We start from the raw sequence: 20841 nt of genomic DNA, 5'->3' as shown, positions 1-20841 counted from the left end.
GGTGGTAGAATGTGCATTTGGATGTTTAAAAGCACGCTGGCGCAGTTTACTGACTCGCTTAGACCTCAGCGAAACCAATATTCCCATTGTTATTACTGCTTGCTGTGTGCTCCACAATATCTGTGAGAGTAAGAGGGAGACATTTATGGCGGGGTGGGAGGTTGAGGCAAACCGCCTGGCCGCTGATTACGTGCAGCCAGACACCAGGGCAGTTAGAAGAGCACAGCAGGGCATGCTGCGCATCAGAGAAGCTTTGAAAACCAGTTTCATGACTGGCCAGGCTATGGTGTGAAAGTTCTGTTTGTTTCTCCTTGATGAAAACCCTCCCCCTTGGTTCACCCTACTTCCCTGTAAGCCAACTGAGACCTCCCCCCTTCGATCACTGCTTGCAAAGGCAATAAAGTCATTGGTGTTTCCAATTCATGCATTCCTTATTAATTCGTCACACAAATAGGGGAATAACTGCCAAGGTAGCCCGGGACAGGTAGGGGAGGAGGGAAACACCAGGTGGGGTGGGGGAGGAGGGGAGGAGGGAAGGACAAGGCCACACTGCACTTCAAAACTTATTGAATGCCAGCCTTCTGTTACTTGGGCAGTCCTCTGGGGTGGAGTGGTTGGATGCCCGGAGGCCCCCCCCTCCTCCGTGTTCTTGGGCGTCTGGGTGAGGAGGATATGGAACTTGGGGAGGAGGGCGGTCAGTTACACAGGGGCTGCAGCAGCGGTCTGTGCTCCTGCTGCCTTTCCTGCAGCTCAACCATACGCCGGAGCATATCAGTTTGATCCTCCAGTAGCCTCAGCATTGCATCCTGCCTCCTCTCATCACGCTGCCGCCACCTATCATCTTGCTCCCGCCACTTCTCCTCGCGTTCATTTTGTGCTTTCCTGGATTCTGACATTGTCTGCCTCCACGCATTTTGCTGAGCTCTTTCAGTGTGGGAGGACTGCATGAGCTCAGACAACATTTCATCTTGAGTATGTTTTTTTCCACCTTCTTATCTGCGCTAGCCTCTGGAACGGAGATGATAGGGGGAGCCTGAAACATTTGCAGCTGCGGGAGGAAAAAAAAGGGAGAGTAGTATTTAAAAAGACATTTTTAGAGAACAATGGGTAGACTCTTTCCCGGGGAACCAAGCTGTTAACATTATATAGCACATGTGCTTTCGGTACAAGGTCACATTTTGCCTCCGAATGTCCCCTTAATAAAATTCCTCTATTTCAACCAGGTGACCATGAATGATATCACTCTCCTGAGGATAACACAGAGAGATAAAGAACGGATGTTGCTTGAATGCATTCGAGTAGCTGTACTGGCTGCGAATGCATCCCAAGTCTTCAGGGCAAATTGATCATTAAACAGGCTTGCTTTTAGACCAGGGGTCTCAAACTCAAATGACCACGAGGGCCACAGGAGGGTTGGTTCATTGGCCCAAGGACCGCATCACTGACACACACCCCTCGCTGCCCCCGGCCCTGCCCCCACTCCACCCCTTCCATGAGGCCCCGCCTCTTCCCACCCCTTCCCTGCCCCCATTCAAACCCCTTCCCTGAAGTCCCCATCCCAGCTCCGCCTCCTGCCTGCCCCCAGAGGGTGCATGAGGGGTGTGGCGGGGGCTCAGGGCAGGGAGTTGAGGTGCAGCAGGGGGTTGTGGTGCAGGCAGGGGGCTCAGGGTACGGGGTTGGGGTGTGGGGTGCAGCTGGGGACTCAGGGCAGGGAGTTGGGGGGCAGGGTGCAGGAGGCCTTCAGGCTCCAGGGTGGCAGCGGCACACACCGGGGCCAGGGCAGGCTGCCAGCCCCGGCCCAGCTCCGCAAAGAAGCTGGAACCATGTCCCTGCGGCCCCTGGGGGAGGGGGATGCAGGGCTCCGCACGCTGCTTGCCACGCCTCCAGGTACCTTCCTCGAAGCTCCCATTGGCCGCGGTTCCCCATTCCCGGCCAATGGGAGCTGCAGGGGGGGCGGTGCCTGGAAGCCAGGGCAACACACGGCCAGAGCCCTCTCCTTCTCTCCCCCCCCCCCCCCCCCCCCCGCAGCCACAGGGACGTGATGCCAACCGCTTCAGGGAGCGGCGTGGGGCTCGAGGGGGGCAATCCTGCAGCTGTAGTTTGCCCACCCCTGGCCTGGAGGTAGGCCAGGTGGGTGGGGTGGGCGCGGGCCACAGGAAATTGCCCCGTGGACCACATGCGGCCCGCAGACTGTGTGTTTGAGACCCCTGTTTTAGACCATGCATTATATTTACAAAAGGTACACTCACCAAATGTGCCTTCTCTGCCTACAAGGTCGGGGAGCCCTCCTTGGGAGGGTTGGGACGGTATTGTCTCCAGGGTGATAAACAGTTCCTGACTGTCGGGGAGAACGCTTTCTCTGCTTGCCTGCTGTGCGCTACCCTCCTCCTCCTCCTCGTCTTCCTCATCCCCAAAATCGTCACCCCTGTTGCGTGAGACTCCCCCCTTGCAGGAGTCCACGAACAGGGGTGGGGTAGTGGTGGAGGCACCCCCTAGAATTGCATGAAGCTCATCATAGAAGCAGCATGTCTGGGAGTCTGATCCGGAGCGGCCATTTGCCTCTTTGGTAGGCTTGCCTGAGCTCCTTAAGTTTCATGCGGTAGTGCTGTGGGGCCCTGTTATAGCCTCTGTCCTTCATGCCCTTGGAGATTTTTTCAAATATTTTGGCATTTCGTCTTTTGGAACGGAGTTCTGATAGCACGGATTTGTCTCCCCATTCAGCAATCAGATCTAGTACCTCCCATTCGGTCCATGCTGGAGCTCTTTTGCGATTTTGGGACTCCATGGTCACCTCTGCTGATGAGCTCTGCACAGTCACCTGTGCTGATCAGCTTGCCATGCTGGCTAAACAGGAAATGAAATTCAAAAGTTCGTGGGGCTTTTCCTGTCTACCTGGCCAGTGCATCTGAGTTGAGAGTGCTGTCCAGAGCGGTCACAATGGAGCACTCTGGGATAGCTCCCGGAGACCAATACCATTGAATTGCATCCACACTACCCCAAATTTGACCCAGCGATGTCGATTTCAGCACTAATCCCCTTGTTGGGGAGAAGTACAGAAATGGATTTTAAGAGCCCTTTAAGTCGACAAAAATGGCTTCGTCATGTGGATGGGTGCAGGGTTAAATCCATCTAACGCTGCTAAATTCGACCTAAACTCGTAGCATAGACAAGGGCTCAGTTGATATCTGGAGAGCCTAGGAGAAAAAATTCCCCTGCACCCTTGTTTCAGATGTGGATCTGACTACATTTTATGTATAGCATCTATCCCAGGTGCTAAGCATATTGCGCATATTTTATTGAGATTGGTTTTATATAAGGGTCCCATATCAGGTCCATAAGTGAAATAGATGAATCAGAATTTCCTACATCTCTCCCAGGCTGTCTCAGTTATCCTTCTCTCAATCTCCTCAGTCAACCCACATCTCCGCTATAAGGAAAAGCCTGGGGAAATAGGTGGTCCTTGTAACAAGTCTAAAAAGGTCATCCCATTTGAGCTGTTGAGCCAAGAAAGAACATGAATTGCAGAGGCAAGTCCTTTTCCACCAGTCACCAAGAATGTTCCATCAGCCCCCTCTTATCCATGCCACTGCAAAAATCCAATCCACAGGAGAGTTTGGCTGTACTTGACCAACACTTGAAGAGGACTCAAACATTAATGAGTGCATGTTATTTATTTAGTACACCTTAAGGTAACCATTTTATGTATGTTCTTCAACAATGGCACTGGGTTCTAGCCATAATTCAAAACCTGTTGGTTTTGCTCTATAAAGCCTTTTATTATATGAGTGCTGTCTTAAAGATTACTTGTGCATTGCCCAGACAGTTGGGGCACTCAAGCTGGCAGTCACTAGATTAGTCTGTTAGGGGGCAGGGCTTTTTCAGTAAAGGGCCCTTGGTTCCGGAATATGCTGCCGACTTGCTCCAACAGAGCTACAGTTTGTTCGTCTTCCCCACAGACTCTCCAAGGCTTGCTTGTTTACACAACATTTTCCCCGCCCAAGAGATGAGTTGTACAATGTGGGGTGGTAAATCTACCACTGACCATTTTAAAATCAAGATCGGGTGTTTTTCTAAATGATATGCTCTGGAAATATTTTGGAGAAGTTCTGTGGTTTGTGTTATACAGAAGGTCAGACGAGATGATCACAATGGTCCCTTCTGGCTTTTGAATATATGAATATTATGTTTGTGGTATTGGCTTACGTGATTGACTATGTACATGAATTTACAGTAAAAACAAAGTCTTTACCACAAAAATGCCGACAATTTTTTTCATGTCTGCAGCCTAAGCACTGAAAGGCAGGGGCCCTTAGGGGAAAAAAAAAGTAGTACGTGATCATGTAATTGAAGACACTGGCATAAAGCACACACAAAACAACTTAACGTTCCACACAAATCTTAATTTTGGTGTTTTCAAACGTGCGTGCTTGTCTAATTTTTAATAAAATACTTTAAAACACAGGACGATTTTGTATAGTAGTTCCTACCAGAGGGTTGTTTGTTTTAAGAAATACAAGTTCTGTCATGTACAACTTTAACACTACACCACATAGGTAGGGTGACTAGACATCCTGTTTTTAATAGGACAGTCAACGTATTTAAGCCCTCTGCCAGGTGCCTGATTTTTTGCTAAATACAGGCAAATTGTCCCGTATTTTCTGCTTTCCCCCTGATTTCAGTACCAACAGGTCCTGCTGCTGGCTGGATCCCTGCTTGCCAGCCGCTCGCCCACCAATGGTGAGGGATGGGGGTCGACGATGGGGATGAGTGCACAAGGCTGATGGCAGGAAGATGCAGCATGCGGTACCAGGGGTCTCCTACTGCCGGTCCGTGAGCACAGCCCCTGCTGTGTGCCAGCTGTCGGCCAGCAGGGCCCCACTACCCATCCTGTTTCCTGGTGGCTGCACGATGCGGCAGCTGGTCAGTGGGAGCAGGCGGTGACCTCAGGTTGGGAAGATGCAACACGAGGTAGCGGATGCGGGCCTGTCCCAGGGACCCAGCAGGGTTAAGAGGGCTGAGAGCGCCAGGCAGGGAGGGTTTGGTTGGTCAGTCCCCATGTGTGAGAGAGAGGTAGGGGTGGGTGTAGGGTTGCCAGGTGTCCTTTTCGACCAAAATGTCCAGTCAGAAACGCTGTCCAGACACTCAAAGTCCAGTTGTCACCCATGCCGGAGTCTCCCTTGCCACCTCCTCCAACATCAGCAACATAGGCAGTGCCAACAGCCGCGTCAGGGATGGGCAGTGAGAGTACCCCCCCGCCGACTCCCGCTGCTGCTCCTGCTCTGCTGCACCCCACACCCTCCAGCCAGTACCCCTACCTTGCACAGGTGAGTAGCTGGAGCACAGCACACTCCCCAGGCACCACACACCTGCTGTGGCCCCTGCCCAGCGCCTGGGGCAGCCCAGGGGGAAGGGGGTCCCCGCTCAGCCCCTGTGGGAGGATCTCTGTTATGCTGTTTGCCAAAAACCATGAGAACAGCGGCCTGTATTTGTATGCAGACCTCTTCAACCACTCAGCTGGCCTGTCTTCTAGACGCATTTTATGGTAATTTACACCACCACAGGACATGACAGTGGAATCTGCTTGGTGCAACGAGTGGTCAGTAACGACCGTTCTTAATCACTCTCTTGTCATTGACCCAACCATCTGTCCACTGGGTTTTGATTTGCCAAGGCACCCGTGGTCATCTCTGAACCAGTTTCAAACAGGATCGGGCAACTGTGCTGCCAATCTCTTTAAATGTGATTTTTCAAATGACCTACAATGCAGTTGTGGTCAACTTCAGACTATGTTGCATATCCTTGAGGAGTGCCCACTGACTTATTTCGATGGTGGGCTACCGGCTATCCACCTGATGCCATCAAATGTCTGGGCATGTTGCACACACACACTGATTTGGTAGAGTTAGAATTGCTCAATAATAAAGTTGGTGCTATTCATTTCATGTATTTCAATCAGAAGCAGCTAGAACTGAACTCTGGATTTACTAGCTTGCAACCCAGTTATTTCTTTCTTTAGGCCAAACAGTATTTTGATGGGAGGAAGGGTTCATTTGGTCTATATGGCTGCCTCAAAATGATAGGACTGTCTCTTGGGGTCAGGAAGAATGCACAATTCACATGAAATGATCAGAAAATTCAGGAGCAAGCTTATAACAAAATCTACTGAACACATAATAAAGACACTTCCTGTGGCTTAACTTCAGCAAGACCAGCTGGATATTCACAGGATCATCAAAAGGCACTTCACCTCCTCTGACCCTCATGATCATCCTCCTAAATTATTTCAAGTCATTGCTCCAAATCCCCAGGTCACTAAAGCCATTCAAAAGCAGTAAGAAAATGTTAGTTAGTAAAACTATTATTTCCCACCCCCCCCAAGCTAACCTCAATGTCAGAAACAAGTGAACCATTTTTGCTGAAAAACTTTAAAATGCATAACCGGAGAAGCAAAAACTGCCCCTATTCATATAGGTTTAATTAGATGCCTAGTAATGATAATTTAAACATTACTGTAACTATTTCAGTGCTTGTCAGAGCATTTGAAGAGGGAGAAGGATGAACCTATTATGAAGATCTGCACAAATGGAGGGGCAGCTTGTTTGGTGTCCAGGATGGCTGGGCACAGTTTGTAAGCAGGGCTTGGAAGAATACCACTGGCTATACTTCCCACCCCGTCTCCATCCCCAACTCAATACTTGTAATAAGTGGTCTCCATAAACCAATGCAACAAAAGAATAAAAGAAAACAACAACCTATAAACACAAGTAGTTTTAAGATTTATTAAGAATACTTGAGCATAGTAGTGGCAAAACAGGTCAACATTTCATTTGTAACAGAGCCCTGATCTGCAGAGCAAGACAACAGATTGTCTATGGTACTAAATATACTAGCAAAAGAACAGGCAAGTCAAAAGAAAGTTTGGTATGATCATGGCTAATCAGCCATAGTTTTGGGGTAGACTTAACTGCAATGTGATAAAGCTAGACATCTCTAAAATTAAGACTACAAAAGGTTAAATAATTCTATATAAAACCTTTTCTGCAGCAGGTAGGCAACGGATTCGTCCTGTCACGTTACGTTACAAGATTTGAAAATTAAACCAGGGCTAGAAGTTTTCAGTAGACAGACACCTGAATTGCATTTTCTTTGGATTATTGACATGGATATGCTCACCACCACTATTCCTCTCCTTACTGATAAAAACAGTACAAGTGGATTTTTTTTAAATCCCTGAAAAGAGCTGGCATACCAAACTAAAGCAGTTTTAGAATCATATTAGGTAGACACTGGAATAGAACATTAGACTGCCTAAGATACCACAGAAAAATAAGCACATTTAAAGTTATACCATACCATAATACAGTAAAATTGGCAGAAATCAGGCTTTTTTGGCGGGATCCCCACAATAAAACGAGACTCATTTCTAAGATATGGAAAATGAAATTGTAATTAACTACATCAGGTGGAAACCTGGATATCCTCATGATCTATGTGTGTGAATTTTATCTTAGCTCAACTGAAGCCTCCACACCTTTAGTGTGCTGTGTCTGAGTGCTCTCCATGCTTTTAGTCCCTTCAGAACTTGGAATTGTAATCTTCAAGAATAAGGATTTTGATTTAGACAAACCCTTAAAATTACTAAAGGAATTTACCACCAGTACTTAAGGATAAGAGTCTCAACATTTCAACTGCAAACTGTTATTTTCACAATGGTTTTTGCGCCTTTGTTACTGAGTACCTGCGACTGTTGAGCAACCAGACCACTCAGCTGGCTGCACAACAATAAAGATCTCACCTAACAGAATGGTCAAGCTCCACTGTCTGTAAGGAGGTTGGAAAGCTTTAAGAAATATTTTACTATATCACTAATACTAGTGACCATTAGAATTTACACGTTAACAGATGTATAACATGCTTGGTTGACATGTCAAATACTGAACTATGAACAGGAAAACTGCAGCTGAGCAACATAGAGCAGAACAGAATGATATAGTGCAATGAACTTTCCAGAGGGGGGGGGGGGGAAAGAGAACCCATTTTACACACATACACAATCACTCTTTGAACTTTGGAATTTCATATGCTCCAAAATGTAGCCCACTGAATACTGTGTTAATAGCTCACTTTAATTTTGTTATGGAAGTCTCAAATTTTGTTTAAAAAATCTACAAAGTGACAGACTCATGGTTAAAACTGAAGATGTAAATAAAGTTCAACAAACTGTAGTAAGTTACTTGAGAGACTAATGTATAGATACAAGATGCCTATAATTGACAAATTTAGTTCTAAATGAAGCATAATCTTTTGAAAGTACAAATTCTATTAACTACCATATGCAGAGAAGTGGTGGCTGTGGTCCCAGCTTTAGAGATTAGACATTTGAGGCAGCAGTTTAGTAGGAAGAGAACACAAGCAACTAATCTCTAATCTACAGTTATGCTGACCCCACAAAAAGTGAATTTGCCCAGCAATTTTTAATCATGAGGTATATGAAGTAGGTGGGCATCAAGCTACCACAGAATTTCTGCCAAGTAAAAAAATATTTAACTGTTAAGGGAATACACATTTAATCGCTTATTCCAATGTTTAGTTAACAGCCTAGACAAGGTTCAATATTACACAGCAGGAGAACTACCTCATTGCCCATCCAACTTATTATTAAATATAAACTAAATATGAAATATTTTAAAATTGGGCTAACTTTGGCAGCCCCACAAATATAAAAAGTTTTGAAATGGTATTGACCCTCTTGCTATAGGCAAATACAGAATCAAAAAGTTACCTGTAGGAATAGTCACAGGTAAGTATTGAAGCCTCCCCTTCAAAATCCTTAAGTGTATTCATAAGAGATTTTGCAAAATGGAGCTGTATTACCCATTTACAATGAACAAAGATTAATTAGAAAACGAAAACATCTTTAAGTATGCAAGAGCTGAAGCTTTTTACCAAGAGAGTCATCTCATTGTTGAGTCGCATTATTTAAAAAGGTTGACAGTGCTGGTGGACACAACCAACAGGAAAACACTAATCTCTTGCAGTTATAGCGGAACATGGCTGAACAGGTAGGACACAGATTCGCCATTGTGTGTTCTTCGGATTGCCTCAGCCAGAATCATGGAAATGTCAATAACCTAAAAGCAATCAAGAAAATACAATTTATTATACCACTAACACTAGTGACTATTAGCATTTACAGCATCTTTCTTCTAAGGAACTCAAAGTGCTTTACAAACATTAACTAGATAAACCTCACCTGTGAGGACTGCTTACTATATCTATTTTAAAAATTAATAAACTGAGCACTAAGAGATTAATCCAAAACTACACAGCAAGGAATACAATCCAAGTTTCCTAACAATTTTATCCACTAGATGGCAATATCTCCTTGAAGTAAGTTTATAGAACTACAGATCTTTACCACAAGTCTCTCCAGCGCATCATCAGAGATCTACAACCTATCCTGAAAGATGATCTTTACTCTCACAGATCTTGGGAGACAGACCTGTCCTCACTTACAGACAACCCCCCAACCTAAAGCAAATACTCACCAGCAACCACACATCACTGAACAAAAACACTGACCCAGGAACCTATCCTTGTAACAAAGCCCGATGCCAACTCTGTCCACATATCTATTCAAGTGACATCATCATAGGGCCTAATCACATCAGCCATACCATCAGGGGCTCATTCACCTGCACATCTACCAATGTGATATATGCCATCATGTGCCAGCAATGCCCCTCTGCCATGTACATTGGCCAAACCGGACAGTCTCTATGCAAAAGAATTAATGGACACAAATCTGACATCAGGAATCATAATACTCAAAAACCAGTGGGAGAACACTTTAACCTGTCTGGCCATTCAATGACAGACCTGCGGGTGGCTATCTTACAACAGAAAAACTTCAAAAACAGACTCCAACGAGAGACTGCTGAGCTGGAATTGATATGCAAACTAGACACAATCAACTCAGGATTGAATAAGGACTGGGAATGGCTGAGCCATTACAAACATTGAATCTCTCTCCCCTTGTAAGTATTCTCACACTTCTTATCAAACTGTCTGTACTGAGCTATCTTGATTGTCACTTCAAAAGTTTTTTTCTCTTACTTAATTGGCCTCTCAGAGTTGGTAAGACAACTCCCACCTGTTCATGCTCTGTGTGTGTGTGTGTATATATATATATTTCACTCTATATGCATCCGAAGAAGTGGGCTGTAGCCCATGAAAGCTTATGCTCTAATAAATTTGTTAGTCTCTAAGGTGCCACAAGTACTCCTGTTCTTTTTGCGGATACAGACTAACACGGCTGCTACTCTGAAACCACAAGTCTTGTTTCTGTTAATACCAAATTGGCTTTAGTTTATTCAATTTGACTACTGTATTATATCAGAACTTAATGTGCCTTTTGGTGCTCTCAAACTGAAGTAGCTTTAAACAAATCCCAAAAAACACCACCATCACAAAAAATTTTTGTTTTCCCCAGAAGAAACTCCCAAGGGAACACCAGGCTTTTTGTGAGGTTGTCCTGAGATGCATTCAAACTTTTTTTGGTACGATGTAACTTCTGCTGTCTGGTATTTCATAAAAAAGTTATTTTAAAACTATATCCTCAATACAAGGAACAAATCAAAGACTTCAATATAATAATTATATTAATTTCTCATATGTAAACATAACATGATGTACATTGTCAGAAGAAAAAAAAGGGTAACTTCTTACTTTGACACACCAGTTAAACCACCCCCACCCCACGAAATCAACAGAGTTATTCAGGAGAAGCTGCCATATATTAAGTCTTTTTAAAACTGACTAGATTTCACAATGGTATTTTAAAGGAACAGTCAAATTCTTCAATGTCATTTAGGAATAAGTTCTACAAACAAGACAACTGTCCAGTGAATTTGTGAACAGTATATTTTATGTCACTGGCATGGGATCCTAGCATCAAGAACTGAATTCTAGATTTGCATTTTATCAAGCAGATGAAAAGCTACACCAAACAAACAACACAGTACCTGAATCTTGGGACAATTTTTCATTTTCTCATCCTGTGGGATTGTGTTAGTTACTACAACAGCCTCAAATGCAGCATTATTGATTCGAGAAATAGCAGGGCCAGAGAAGATCCCATGAGTCAGAATAGCATAAACTTTAGTGGCTCCAGCAGACACTAACCTAAAAAACATGGGGAAAAACAGAAAAGTTTGCAATGTATGTTTGAGCACATAATTCTAGTGTTACTTCGGAAATAGCAAAACCAGATAATCTCTTGGTTTAAGATCTAGTTTACATATTGATTCCTTCAACAGACTACAAAAAAGTAATAACCCCTGTAAAATCATGTAGTACAGTTTTGAGTATCTGCTAGCTTGTATGCATGACAAATAACGCAATACCCTTGGATAAACCTTAAGTTTAACACTTTTGACATCCAGTGTATTAAAAATGTAATTTTTTAATGTGTTATGAGATTATATGCAACTTCTTTAGGAGGATGGGGAATGCTACTATAATTCCTCCAGTCACCAGACCTTTGAAGCTTAACCCTGGGGAAGAGATCCATTGTCTGGTTGATCACTCATTCATGGTCTCTTCAATGGTTCAAACTGGATACTGGAGACTGGCAGACCAAAAAAAGAACATTGGAATAAATAATCTAGTAGTAAACTGACTCTCAGCTTGGAAATTCCATGGTCAGGAGGGAGGGAGAGACGTGGGTCTCCACCCAAGAGGTGATGGCTGGGAGCCAGAACCCTAGAGTGGGAGCTCTTGCTGGACCGCTGAGGGGAAAACACAGGTGCAGTTGAACTCCGACAGTATGGATATTAGGAAAGGCTGACCAAAAGTACATCCCAGTGAGCTCCCTACACTACACTTGCTGGTGAATAATTGTGAACTAAGTCAATGGGTGTCAGTAGCTATTGTGATGATCTAAAATAGTTACACTTTAACCAAGGTTAGTCTACAATCTGAATTCCAATACCTTTTTTTTTTTTAGTTCAAACCAAGTAGATTGCTGGAGATACAACTTACTTGAACTGCATGTATAAACTATTTAGAAATGGACATTTTCAAACATCTGTGACAATTACTTGGGATACGGGCTACATCTTTATTGTCCTCTGTGACTCAATTATGTTTGGAAACAATGAAGAAAGGACATAATCCTTTCCAAGTTTCAGATTTGGGGATGGAAAAAAAAGAGTCACAGGATAAAAGTATTGCTTTACTGAACTCCTCACTCAGCTAGCAGTGCCATCTATTTGTGCAGGTCAGGATCTTCCTCCTGTTAATGCATTACGGTTCTCTTCACTCTATTGAACTTTTGACAATTAGGCCCCATCTCATCTCTCTACAGGAGAGGAAACAGGAAACAAGACATACAACAGTTTTTAGCATCCATAAAGGGATAAAGCAGTGTCTCCTGGTTATCTAGATGCAGTTTAGGATGGAAGACAGGCAAGTGAATGGGTAATAGGCCTCCCCCGGGTCCCAATATGGCCAAGGAGGAGGTGCATAAGGCATAGGAGGAGGCATCCAGGGGTGCTCATACCAGCCAGGTATTGGTGGCAATTGTGGGCCACGAGTAGTTGCAGCTTTACCAGAGGCTTCTGGAAAGGGGCCTCTATAGAAGTGAAGAGAGAATCCTGAATTGACACTTGAGACTCCGAGGCAAGGTCTTCACCAAAATCCTCTTCCTCAAGCTCAGTCTGGAATGGTGGAGCGTCAGGAGAGATCTGAGGTGAAACCATCAGTACCAAGTGAACTTTAGGTGATCTCCATGTCCTCTGTGTCAACAGCACATTGACACTGAGGAGCAGAGAATCGGACATCTCAGATACAGCCAGGTGCTGGGGAAACCAGAACTCCTGTGGTACCAAGAGTGTTATTGGTACAGAGCCTGCAGTCTGCACCAAGGTGATCGTGGCCGAGGGCGCTGACAGTACCGTAAGTCTCAGGGTGCTCAGAGGGAAGCACAGTCAGAACTCCACCACGCTTCTTCGGTACTGAGAAAGCTCTTCTTGGCGCCTCGATCCATTAATGGTACCAATGATCTCTCCAGGACCGAAGCTTTCCCATCTTTCAGTCTAGCCATGCCCTGGGTAACAGAGGAACCAGTAACCTCACTGGTACATGATTGGAGAGCCAATGGCACCAAAGTAGCTGAAGATACTGATGACCTTGGCTTTTAGAGATTCTCTACCTATTGTGCTAGGGGAACATTCCTTTCACAGGAGTCTTGTGTCTTCCTCTTGGGAGCCCTGGAGGTTTGGGCCTCATGGAGGCAGCAGACTTGCTCAGAAACGGGAGGTGCCTTGGACTGGGTCAGAAGCCAGGCATAGGGAGCTCTCCATCATGAGGCGATGAAGCCTTCTCTGTTTTTTTCTGGCTCTTGACTTTAGTGCCAGACAAAACTTGCACTTCTGGGCAACATGCGATTCCCCGAGGCAACGATGCAGTGGGAGTGCCTGACACCAACCAGGATCTCCTCCAGGCATGACAAACATTTGAAGCCAGCCAAACATTTATAAGAAGCAGCTATACTATTACTACTTACTAACTAATGAAACTCATACTAACTATTAAGAATAGAGGCTAAAGTTGAGGAAATCTCAACGGGACAACTGCCAGACCCCTGTCTCAGGCTGAGGCGGTTGAGAAGGAACTGAGGGTGGTTCACCCATGCAATGCTATAACACAACAGCACAGGGCACAAGACTGACTAACAGCATGCACAGGCCAAACAGACACTGCTAGAAGTTTCTGAACAAAGGCGCAGGGGGCACTAGTGCACCAGAGTGGAACACCCTAGGGATGCTACTCAAAGAAGAACTGGATCAGACAGAACCATTTAGCTACCTGATTCAAGTTTTTGGAATTGCAGATGGTATTTTTGTAAGTTTGATGGGTGGGAGATAGTAAGAGGAAAGAGGGCTCTGACTCCTCTACACTGTGAGAGACAAATAACACATCTGAGACTAGTAGCCATAATCTTGCTAAGTGATTCTTGCTTCAGTCAATTAATTAGTAATCATGGGATTGTAAGGGACCTTGAGAGGCCATCTAATCCAGTCCCCTGCATTTATGGCAGGACTAAGTATTACCTGGACCATCTTTGCCAGGTATTTGTCTAATACATACTGAGGTGCAGTCCACTGGCCTGGCCCCTCCCAATTGCTCCTTATGCAGTTGTGACGTTATTGACATGAACTGTGACCATATAGATCATTGTTGCAACCAAGGTCCTATAGTTGCACCAAATCTTGTACAAAGAGGTCGAGTAAGGTGTCTATGAAAAGGTTGTAATTTGCTGGGTATGATTATGCTGTCTGTATGTGTGTATCGTGTGTGTGTATTTGAAGTTATAAATATTGGCTATGTACTTGTATCTCAATGTGTTTGATTCTAAGTAGCATCAGTGAAGCATTTGGTCAGCTTCTTGAGAATTGGCACTTAAGTGTTTCTTGATAGGACTATTCTGAGTAACTGACAATGGACCTTGGGAGACTCCAATCCACATCTGAGGAGCCTTCCTGGGAATGTTCATGTGAGCAATGGCTACCACCTGCGAACTGAGTCATGCATGAACATGTGACTTGCCCATGTGACTCCAAACTCCATCTTGCTGCTGTGATTTTCCATAGTAAGAACTAAGGGGTTTCCTTCCACATGGCAGAGGATATAAAAGGCTCTGGAAACCCCTCCATTTGGTCTTCATTCCTGTTTCTGACCTCTGGAGGAACTGTGCTTGAAACTGAAGCTCTGAATAAAGGACTGAACAACGCATCCAAGCTGGGATGTTGGTACTCCAGAGACTTAACTGGTTTAAATCAGCAGTAATCCCATCAAACCTGAAACAACCTGAACTAAGAACATTGCAATTGTTGTGTGTATTTGATTCCATTTAACCAATTTTAACTCATCTATATTTCTTTCTTTTTATGAATAAACCCTTAGATTTTAGATTCTAAAGCATTGGCAACAGCATGATTTATGGGTAAGGTCTGACTTCTATATTGACCTGGGCCTGGGGCTTCGTGCTCTGGGATCAGGAGAACCCTTTTTTCCTCCTGAGGTATTGGTTTTCATAACCATTCATCCCCATAAGGAGCGGTGCTGGTGGTGATACTGGGGAACTGGAGTGTCTGAAGGAATTACTTGTATGACTTCTCGTTAGCCAGTGGGGTAAAACCAAAGTCCCGCTGGTTTGGTGTGCCTTAGTAGTGAAGGACCCCAGCCTCGGGCTGTGACTGCCCTGCTCTAAGCAATTTGTCCTGAATTGATACTCTCAGTAGTGTCCCGTCAAAGGCTGCTTTGTTACAGGAGTTCAGACTTGATTCATTACACTCTTTCTAGAGAAGGCAAGACAGACAATACAGTTCTATTTAAAAATACTGACAAGAGAGTTAAACAAATTAAAAACAAAAAGCTAGCTGAAAACCTGGTTCGGCCACACAAAACCCTTTCCATCTGCTTAGTCAAGATAAGAACCATTTGTTCAGTCAGTACTGACCCCTTTCATAGGGGGTGGAAATTTAAGTTAATTAGCTTTGTTTTTAGCTGTTTGTATCACCGAGTATCCAAAGTGAGCTAGAAAATGCAGAATAAACCTTTTCATTACATACCATATTGAAAATGGTGGCTATGTATATAAGGAGAGCACCTCTTTCAGCTGTAACTCTAAACTAGAACAGATATCTTTTCCCAGAATTGTTGCATTAGATGAAGCAGGATTTCTTACAGTTAAAACAAAACCAAATTATTTTTCCTATTTTGATTTGAGAATTCTTTTAAGTGTTTTTCACACCACACTATCTTTTATTATTTGTATTATAAGAACATAAGAACAGACATACTGGGTCAGACCAATGGTTCATCTAGTCCAGTAACCTGTCTTCGAGCAGCGGTCAATGCTTCAGAGGGAATGAACAGAACAGGTAATCACCCTGTCGCCCATTCCTAGCATCTGGCAAACAGAGGCTAGGGACACTTCAGAGCATGCTTTTGCATCACTGCCCATCCTGGCTAACAGCCATTGATAGACCTATCCTCCATCAACTTAGCTAGTTCTTTTTTGAACCCGGTTATAGTCTTGGCCTTCACAACATCCTCTGGCAAAGAGTTCCACAGGTTGACTGTGCATTGTGTGAAGAAATACTTCCTTGTGTGTGTTTTAAACCTGCTGCCTATTAATTTCATTTGATGACTCCTAGTTCTTGGGTTATGAGAGGGAGTAAATAACACTTCCTTATTTACTTTCTCCATACAAGTCATGATTTTATAGACCTCTATCATATCCTCTTTTAGTTGTCTCTTTTCTAAGCTGAAAAGTCCCAGTCTTATTAATCTCTCCTCATACAGAAGCCGTTCCATACCCCTAATCATTTTTCTTGCCCTTTTCCAATTCCAATATATCTTTTTTGAGATGGGGTGACCAGATATGTACACGATATTCAAGATGTGGGTATATCATGGATTTATATCGGGGTTCTCAAACTGGGGGTCGTTACCCCTCAGGAGGTCGTGAGATTATTACGTGGGAGGTCACGAGCCATCAGCCTCCACCCTCAAAACCCTGCTTCTCTATAACAGCTTTAAATATAAAAAATCACACCTCTACCCCGATATAACGCGACCTGATATAACATGAATTTGGATATAACACGGTAAAGCAGCGCTTCGGTGGGGGCGGGGGGGGGGCGCGTCTGTGCGCTCCGGTGGATCAAAGCAAGCTCAATATAACACGGTTTCACCTATAACGCGGTAAGATTTTTTGGCTCCCGAGGACAGCGTTATACAGGTATTTTTTATTTATGGGGGGAGGGGCACGCTCAGAGGTTTACTGTGTGAAAGGGGTCACCAATGCAAAAGTTTGAGAACCACTGATTTATATGGCGGCAATATGATTTTTTGTGTCTGATTATCTATCCCTTTCTTAAAGATTCCCAACATTCGGTTAGCCTTTTTGACTGCTTCTGCACATTGAGTGGATGTTTTCAGAGAGCTATCCACAATGACTCGAAGATCTCTTTCTTGAGTGGTAACAGCTAATTTAGACCCCATCATTTTATATTTATTTATATAGATATAGATAGTAATAGCAAAGTCCCCCCAAGAGGGGTCTGTCCTGCTAGGTGTACTATAAACACACAGGAAAAAACAGCTGCCCTGCTCTGCTGAATTTACAGCCTGAGGTCCCAAGCCTGCAAATGTTTAAGCACGAGTAACTTTACGCATGTGAGCTGACTTATGCTATGCATGGAAGTATTGGGTATTGTGACTGCACAAGCCTCGACATGCCCAAGAATACACTATTTTACTGCATTCCAGACTGCTGCTCTGCTCAGGGAGAGTGTTTGACACCTCACTGAAGAGCATTAAAAGCCAGGACAAAGCAACCTAGGGCCACTGACTCCTCCCATGTACTGGCCTACCACCACAGAATAACAGTTTCTCTATACAGGGGCCCACAAGAAGGGGCAAGAACAACTCATGGGGCGGGAGCAGATAGCACCATGAGGCTCTATTTAAGAGTAAGGTTGCTGTCGGGGGGGGGGGGGGGAAGGGGGGGGGCATGGGAGGTTTGATCCTCACCAATGTGACTTGCCAGAAGGACTCTGCCCAATCTGAAATGCTGACAGACTTTAGATTCCCGGAAGTGGTCAGATCAGACTAGGGCAGAGTGTATTCCAGAACTTCTATTTTCAAAGTTCTATAATTCTCATGTACTTTAAATGTAAAGTCACTCTGGTTAAGAAATTTCTTTGCTAAGCCTCTGTTCCTTGCTTTTCTGCTACGTTGTCCCTGAAGGGGTCAAACTGGAAACTCAAACCACAGCATAGGTGGAGCTCTAAGGGAGCATGTATAAGCAACTAGGGAGCTTGGTAGGTCTCAGACACTGATTTCAAGGGCGATGGCACTCCAGGTCCCAAGGAAGAAGTCAGACATGGGGTCTGAGGCTAGGACTGTGCCCTACAGACCTAGAAAAAAAACAACAACTAGACACTAGACCCAGCTGAAATGGAAGCAGCGGGGGGAGGGACCAAGCAATTTGGCCAACTTGCAACAGATTGGTGACTGTACAGTGGGGTACTGGGTCAATTTGGAACAATACTTACTTGTCTGCTGCATGACATACTGTGCCACATGTGTCAGCCATGTCATCGACAAGAATAGCTATCCTATCTTTCACATCACCAACCAAGACCATTCTGTCCACTTCGTTAGCTTTCTTTCTTTCCTTGTGAATCAGAGCAAATTCAACATTCAGTCTATCTGCGATTGAAGTAACCCTAAGTTGTAAGAAAGACACAAACATGTTTTTGAAATACACTTTTCAGAAACAAGAGGAAAAGAAATTGCATGTGCCTGCTGTAGAAATAATTGTCTTTATATTTTAAGAAAAAAGTTACAATACACCAAAACAACATTTTCAAATATCACAAAATATTGATGTGGGTAGTAGCAACAATGCTGCTCTTCTGTTAAGCAATGGGGCGTACAGCCACAGTAGCATAAGACACCCAAAAATCATTCTTCAGACCTTTGGTATTTTTTTTTTTTTTTTTTTACTAACTTTAGTTTTCAGGCACTGAACTCCTTCCTTACAAAAGGTCACTATTCAAATATATTTAATGAGAACAGGAATGTTTAGCCATATTTGGGGCACATAGCAGAATTAATAATCCACTACTGCTTTTATATGGATGGAGAAGAGTATTCATCACTTCCCCAGTGTAAAGAGTCCATGTCAGAAAACACATTTTGATCTGGAAAAAATACAGATCAGTTATTACTTCTCACTACCCAACCTACTCCCCACTCAGACGCCCCAAACAGAATAGAATATAATATATTTAATTTAATATAATTCAGTTATAATATATTAAGTTTATGATTTAACATGGTCTACTCATATTTGCATTATAAAGATACATGTTTAAGGGTTTACTACAAAGCACTGTAAATCAGAGAACTCTCCTTGAGCACAGCCCAAGCAACTAGCTGTTTAAAGCCTAGTGCTACAAGCAGACTTTGCAATACATCAAGCCCTGATGTCCCCCTAATATGAAGAAAAGATAGGCCTGTTGCCTGATCTCTTTTTCAGCACTACAAGAAAGAACAAAGACATATTGTGGGGTAGTGAAAACCGCCTTAGATTGCGTTCCCAAAAGAAAGGCTGCTGTCTAGGGGGACATCGGGGCATGTCATATTGCAAGAAGATGGAAAGAACAGGTTATGTTTTAATTAGGAAGTAAACCAGAAAAGCTACATGTAGTTAAGAAACCCACCTCATTAGCTAAACACCAGCTTAATATTAAATGCTAAAGTTATATAGACTGCTGACTTCAAGAAAAGGAGATTTTAAAAAACTAAAATATTTAAGTTTCAAACAAATATTGCACATCAGACAAATGCAGGCAAGTCAAAGTTTAGGTGTGTTAGTATCTTGTTGGCAAGTGCTATGCACACACAATACATCCCAACTATTCATAAGCTTCTAGTACAGTGGTTCTCAACCATAGGTCCGGGGCCACCCTGGGGGGCTGTGAGCAGGTTTCAGGGGGTCTGCCAAAATAAACCAGAGAACAGGGCTAGTAGACTTGCTGGGGCCTGGGGCTGAAGCTGAAGCTGAGCAACTTAGCTTCATGTGAGCCCCTGTGGTGTGGTACCCCGGGCAATTGCCCTGCTTGCTATGCCCTAATGCTGGCCCTGGCTTTTAATCTACTGGATATGCAGAAAAACAGTTGTTGTGGCACAGGTGGGCGGTGGAGTTTTTAAGCATGTTAGGGGGGCCTCAGAAAGAAAAAGGTTGAGAACCCCTGTTCCAATAGATTATTGCAATATTTAAGCACAACTAGATGAGTTAGAAATAAGTAAATTCAGAATTGGGGCTATTTATAAAAAATGGCATTGTACTGATAACATTAGAAAAGCCTTAATATATAAAAGATCTTCACATTTAAAAATCGCATTTCAACTGAAATGGATAGTACCATAGTTGGGTTTTTTAAATTAACAACCTTATAGCCACTTGTAAACTGGAGTAAATGAGGAGGACCTGACTAATTTCATTCTCCGTGTCTCTTTTCTGATGTTCAGCACTTGGTTAGTAATTCACAACATTCATCTACACGCTACTTTTAATTACTGAAGATTTCATAGGATGCTAAGAGTGACCTCTTGTGGACATACTGATCTCTACTAAAATATTAAATTCTAGCCACTGCATAACAAATTTTTGACAAGATTGTTTTTTAAGAACAGATTCTGATACCTTTTCATATTAATTTTGTAAAAAAAAAATTAAACTGTACTTTTCTTTAAAAAAGTTACTGTTTCAAGTATTCCCCACACCAATATTCAATTAATCTTTAAAAATAAATAATCAGTCTCTCTTATGTATTAATAAAGACAGCCAGCATATAGAAGGCAATCTCAATCTTTCTGAAATAGGGACTATTCTTATATATCACCCAAAACCACAGCTGAACCAGTATTAGAATTTAGTTTCTAGAGGGTGTCATATTTTAAATATAATCCCAAAATGACCTCTATTTGACTACAATGGGATAAATCAAAGTATTTTTACATTTTGGTACACTAGAGCACATATTTTCACAACAGGTCCTGACAATGCAGGAGCACAAATAATCAACAGTAGTTTTATGCCTAATTTCAATCATAAAATACCTTTAATAGGCTGGCTAACAGGACAATGGATAGGGTTGTAAGAGGAAGTGACAGAATCCAGATATTCCAAATCTGCGCAATCATATACATGTAAGCAGTGTTGTAGAAAAGTTGGTCCTTCCCTGGATATTAGAGACA

General features: G+C 43.4%; 1 protein-coding gene across 1 annotated transcript in view; it reads right to left on the bottom strand.

Moving 5' to 3' along the window:
• Window positions 1-8711: 8711 nt before the first annotated feature.
• Window positions 8712-20841, bottom strand: part of LOC113406184 (ribose-phosphate pyrophosphokinase 2-like) — a 37653-nt gene continuing 25523 nt past the window's right edge. Inside the window, exons 4-6 of the mRNA XM_029910941.1 lie at window positions 18129-18302; window positions 11025-11184; window positions 8712-9131 (exon numbers count right to left, since the gene is read on the bottom strand). Coding sequence (XP_029766801.1) covers window positions 9039-9131; window positions 11025-11184; window positions 18129-18302 — 427 coding nt within the window. The 3' untranslated portion in view covers window positions 8712-9038. The remainder of the gene's footprint in view (window positions 9132-11024; window positions 11185-18128; window positions 18303-20841) is intronic.

The sequence above is a fragment of the Terrapene carolina genome, unplaced genomic scaffold (assembly GCF_002925995.2).
Source record: "Terrapene carolina triunguis isolate 2854851 unplaced genomic scaffold, T_m_triunguis-2.0 Scaffold23, whole genome shotgun sequence".
In the NCBI taxonomy this organism is placed as follows: Eukaryota; Metazoa; Chordata; order Testudines; family Emydidae; genus Terrapene; species Terrapene triunguis.
Note: the sequence above shows the minus strand (reverse complement) of the source record. Positions and strands in the feature narration are given on the sequence as shown.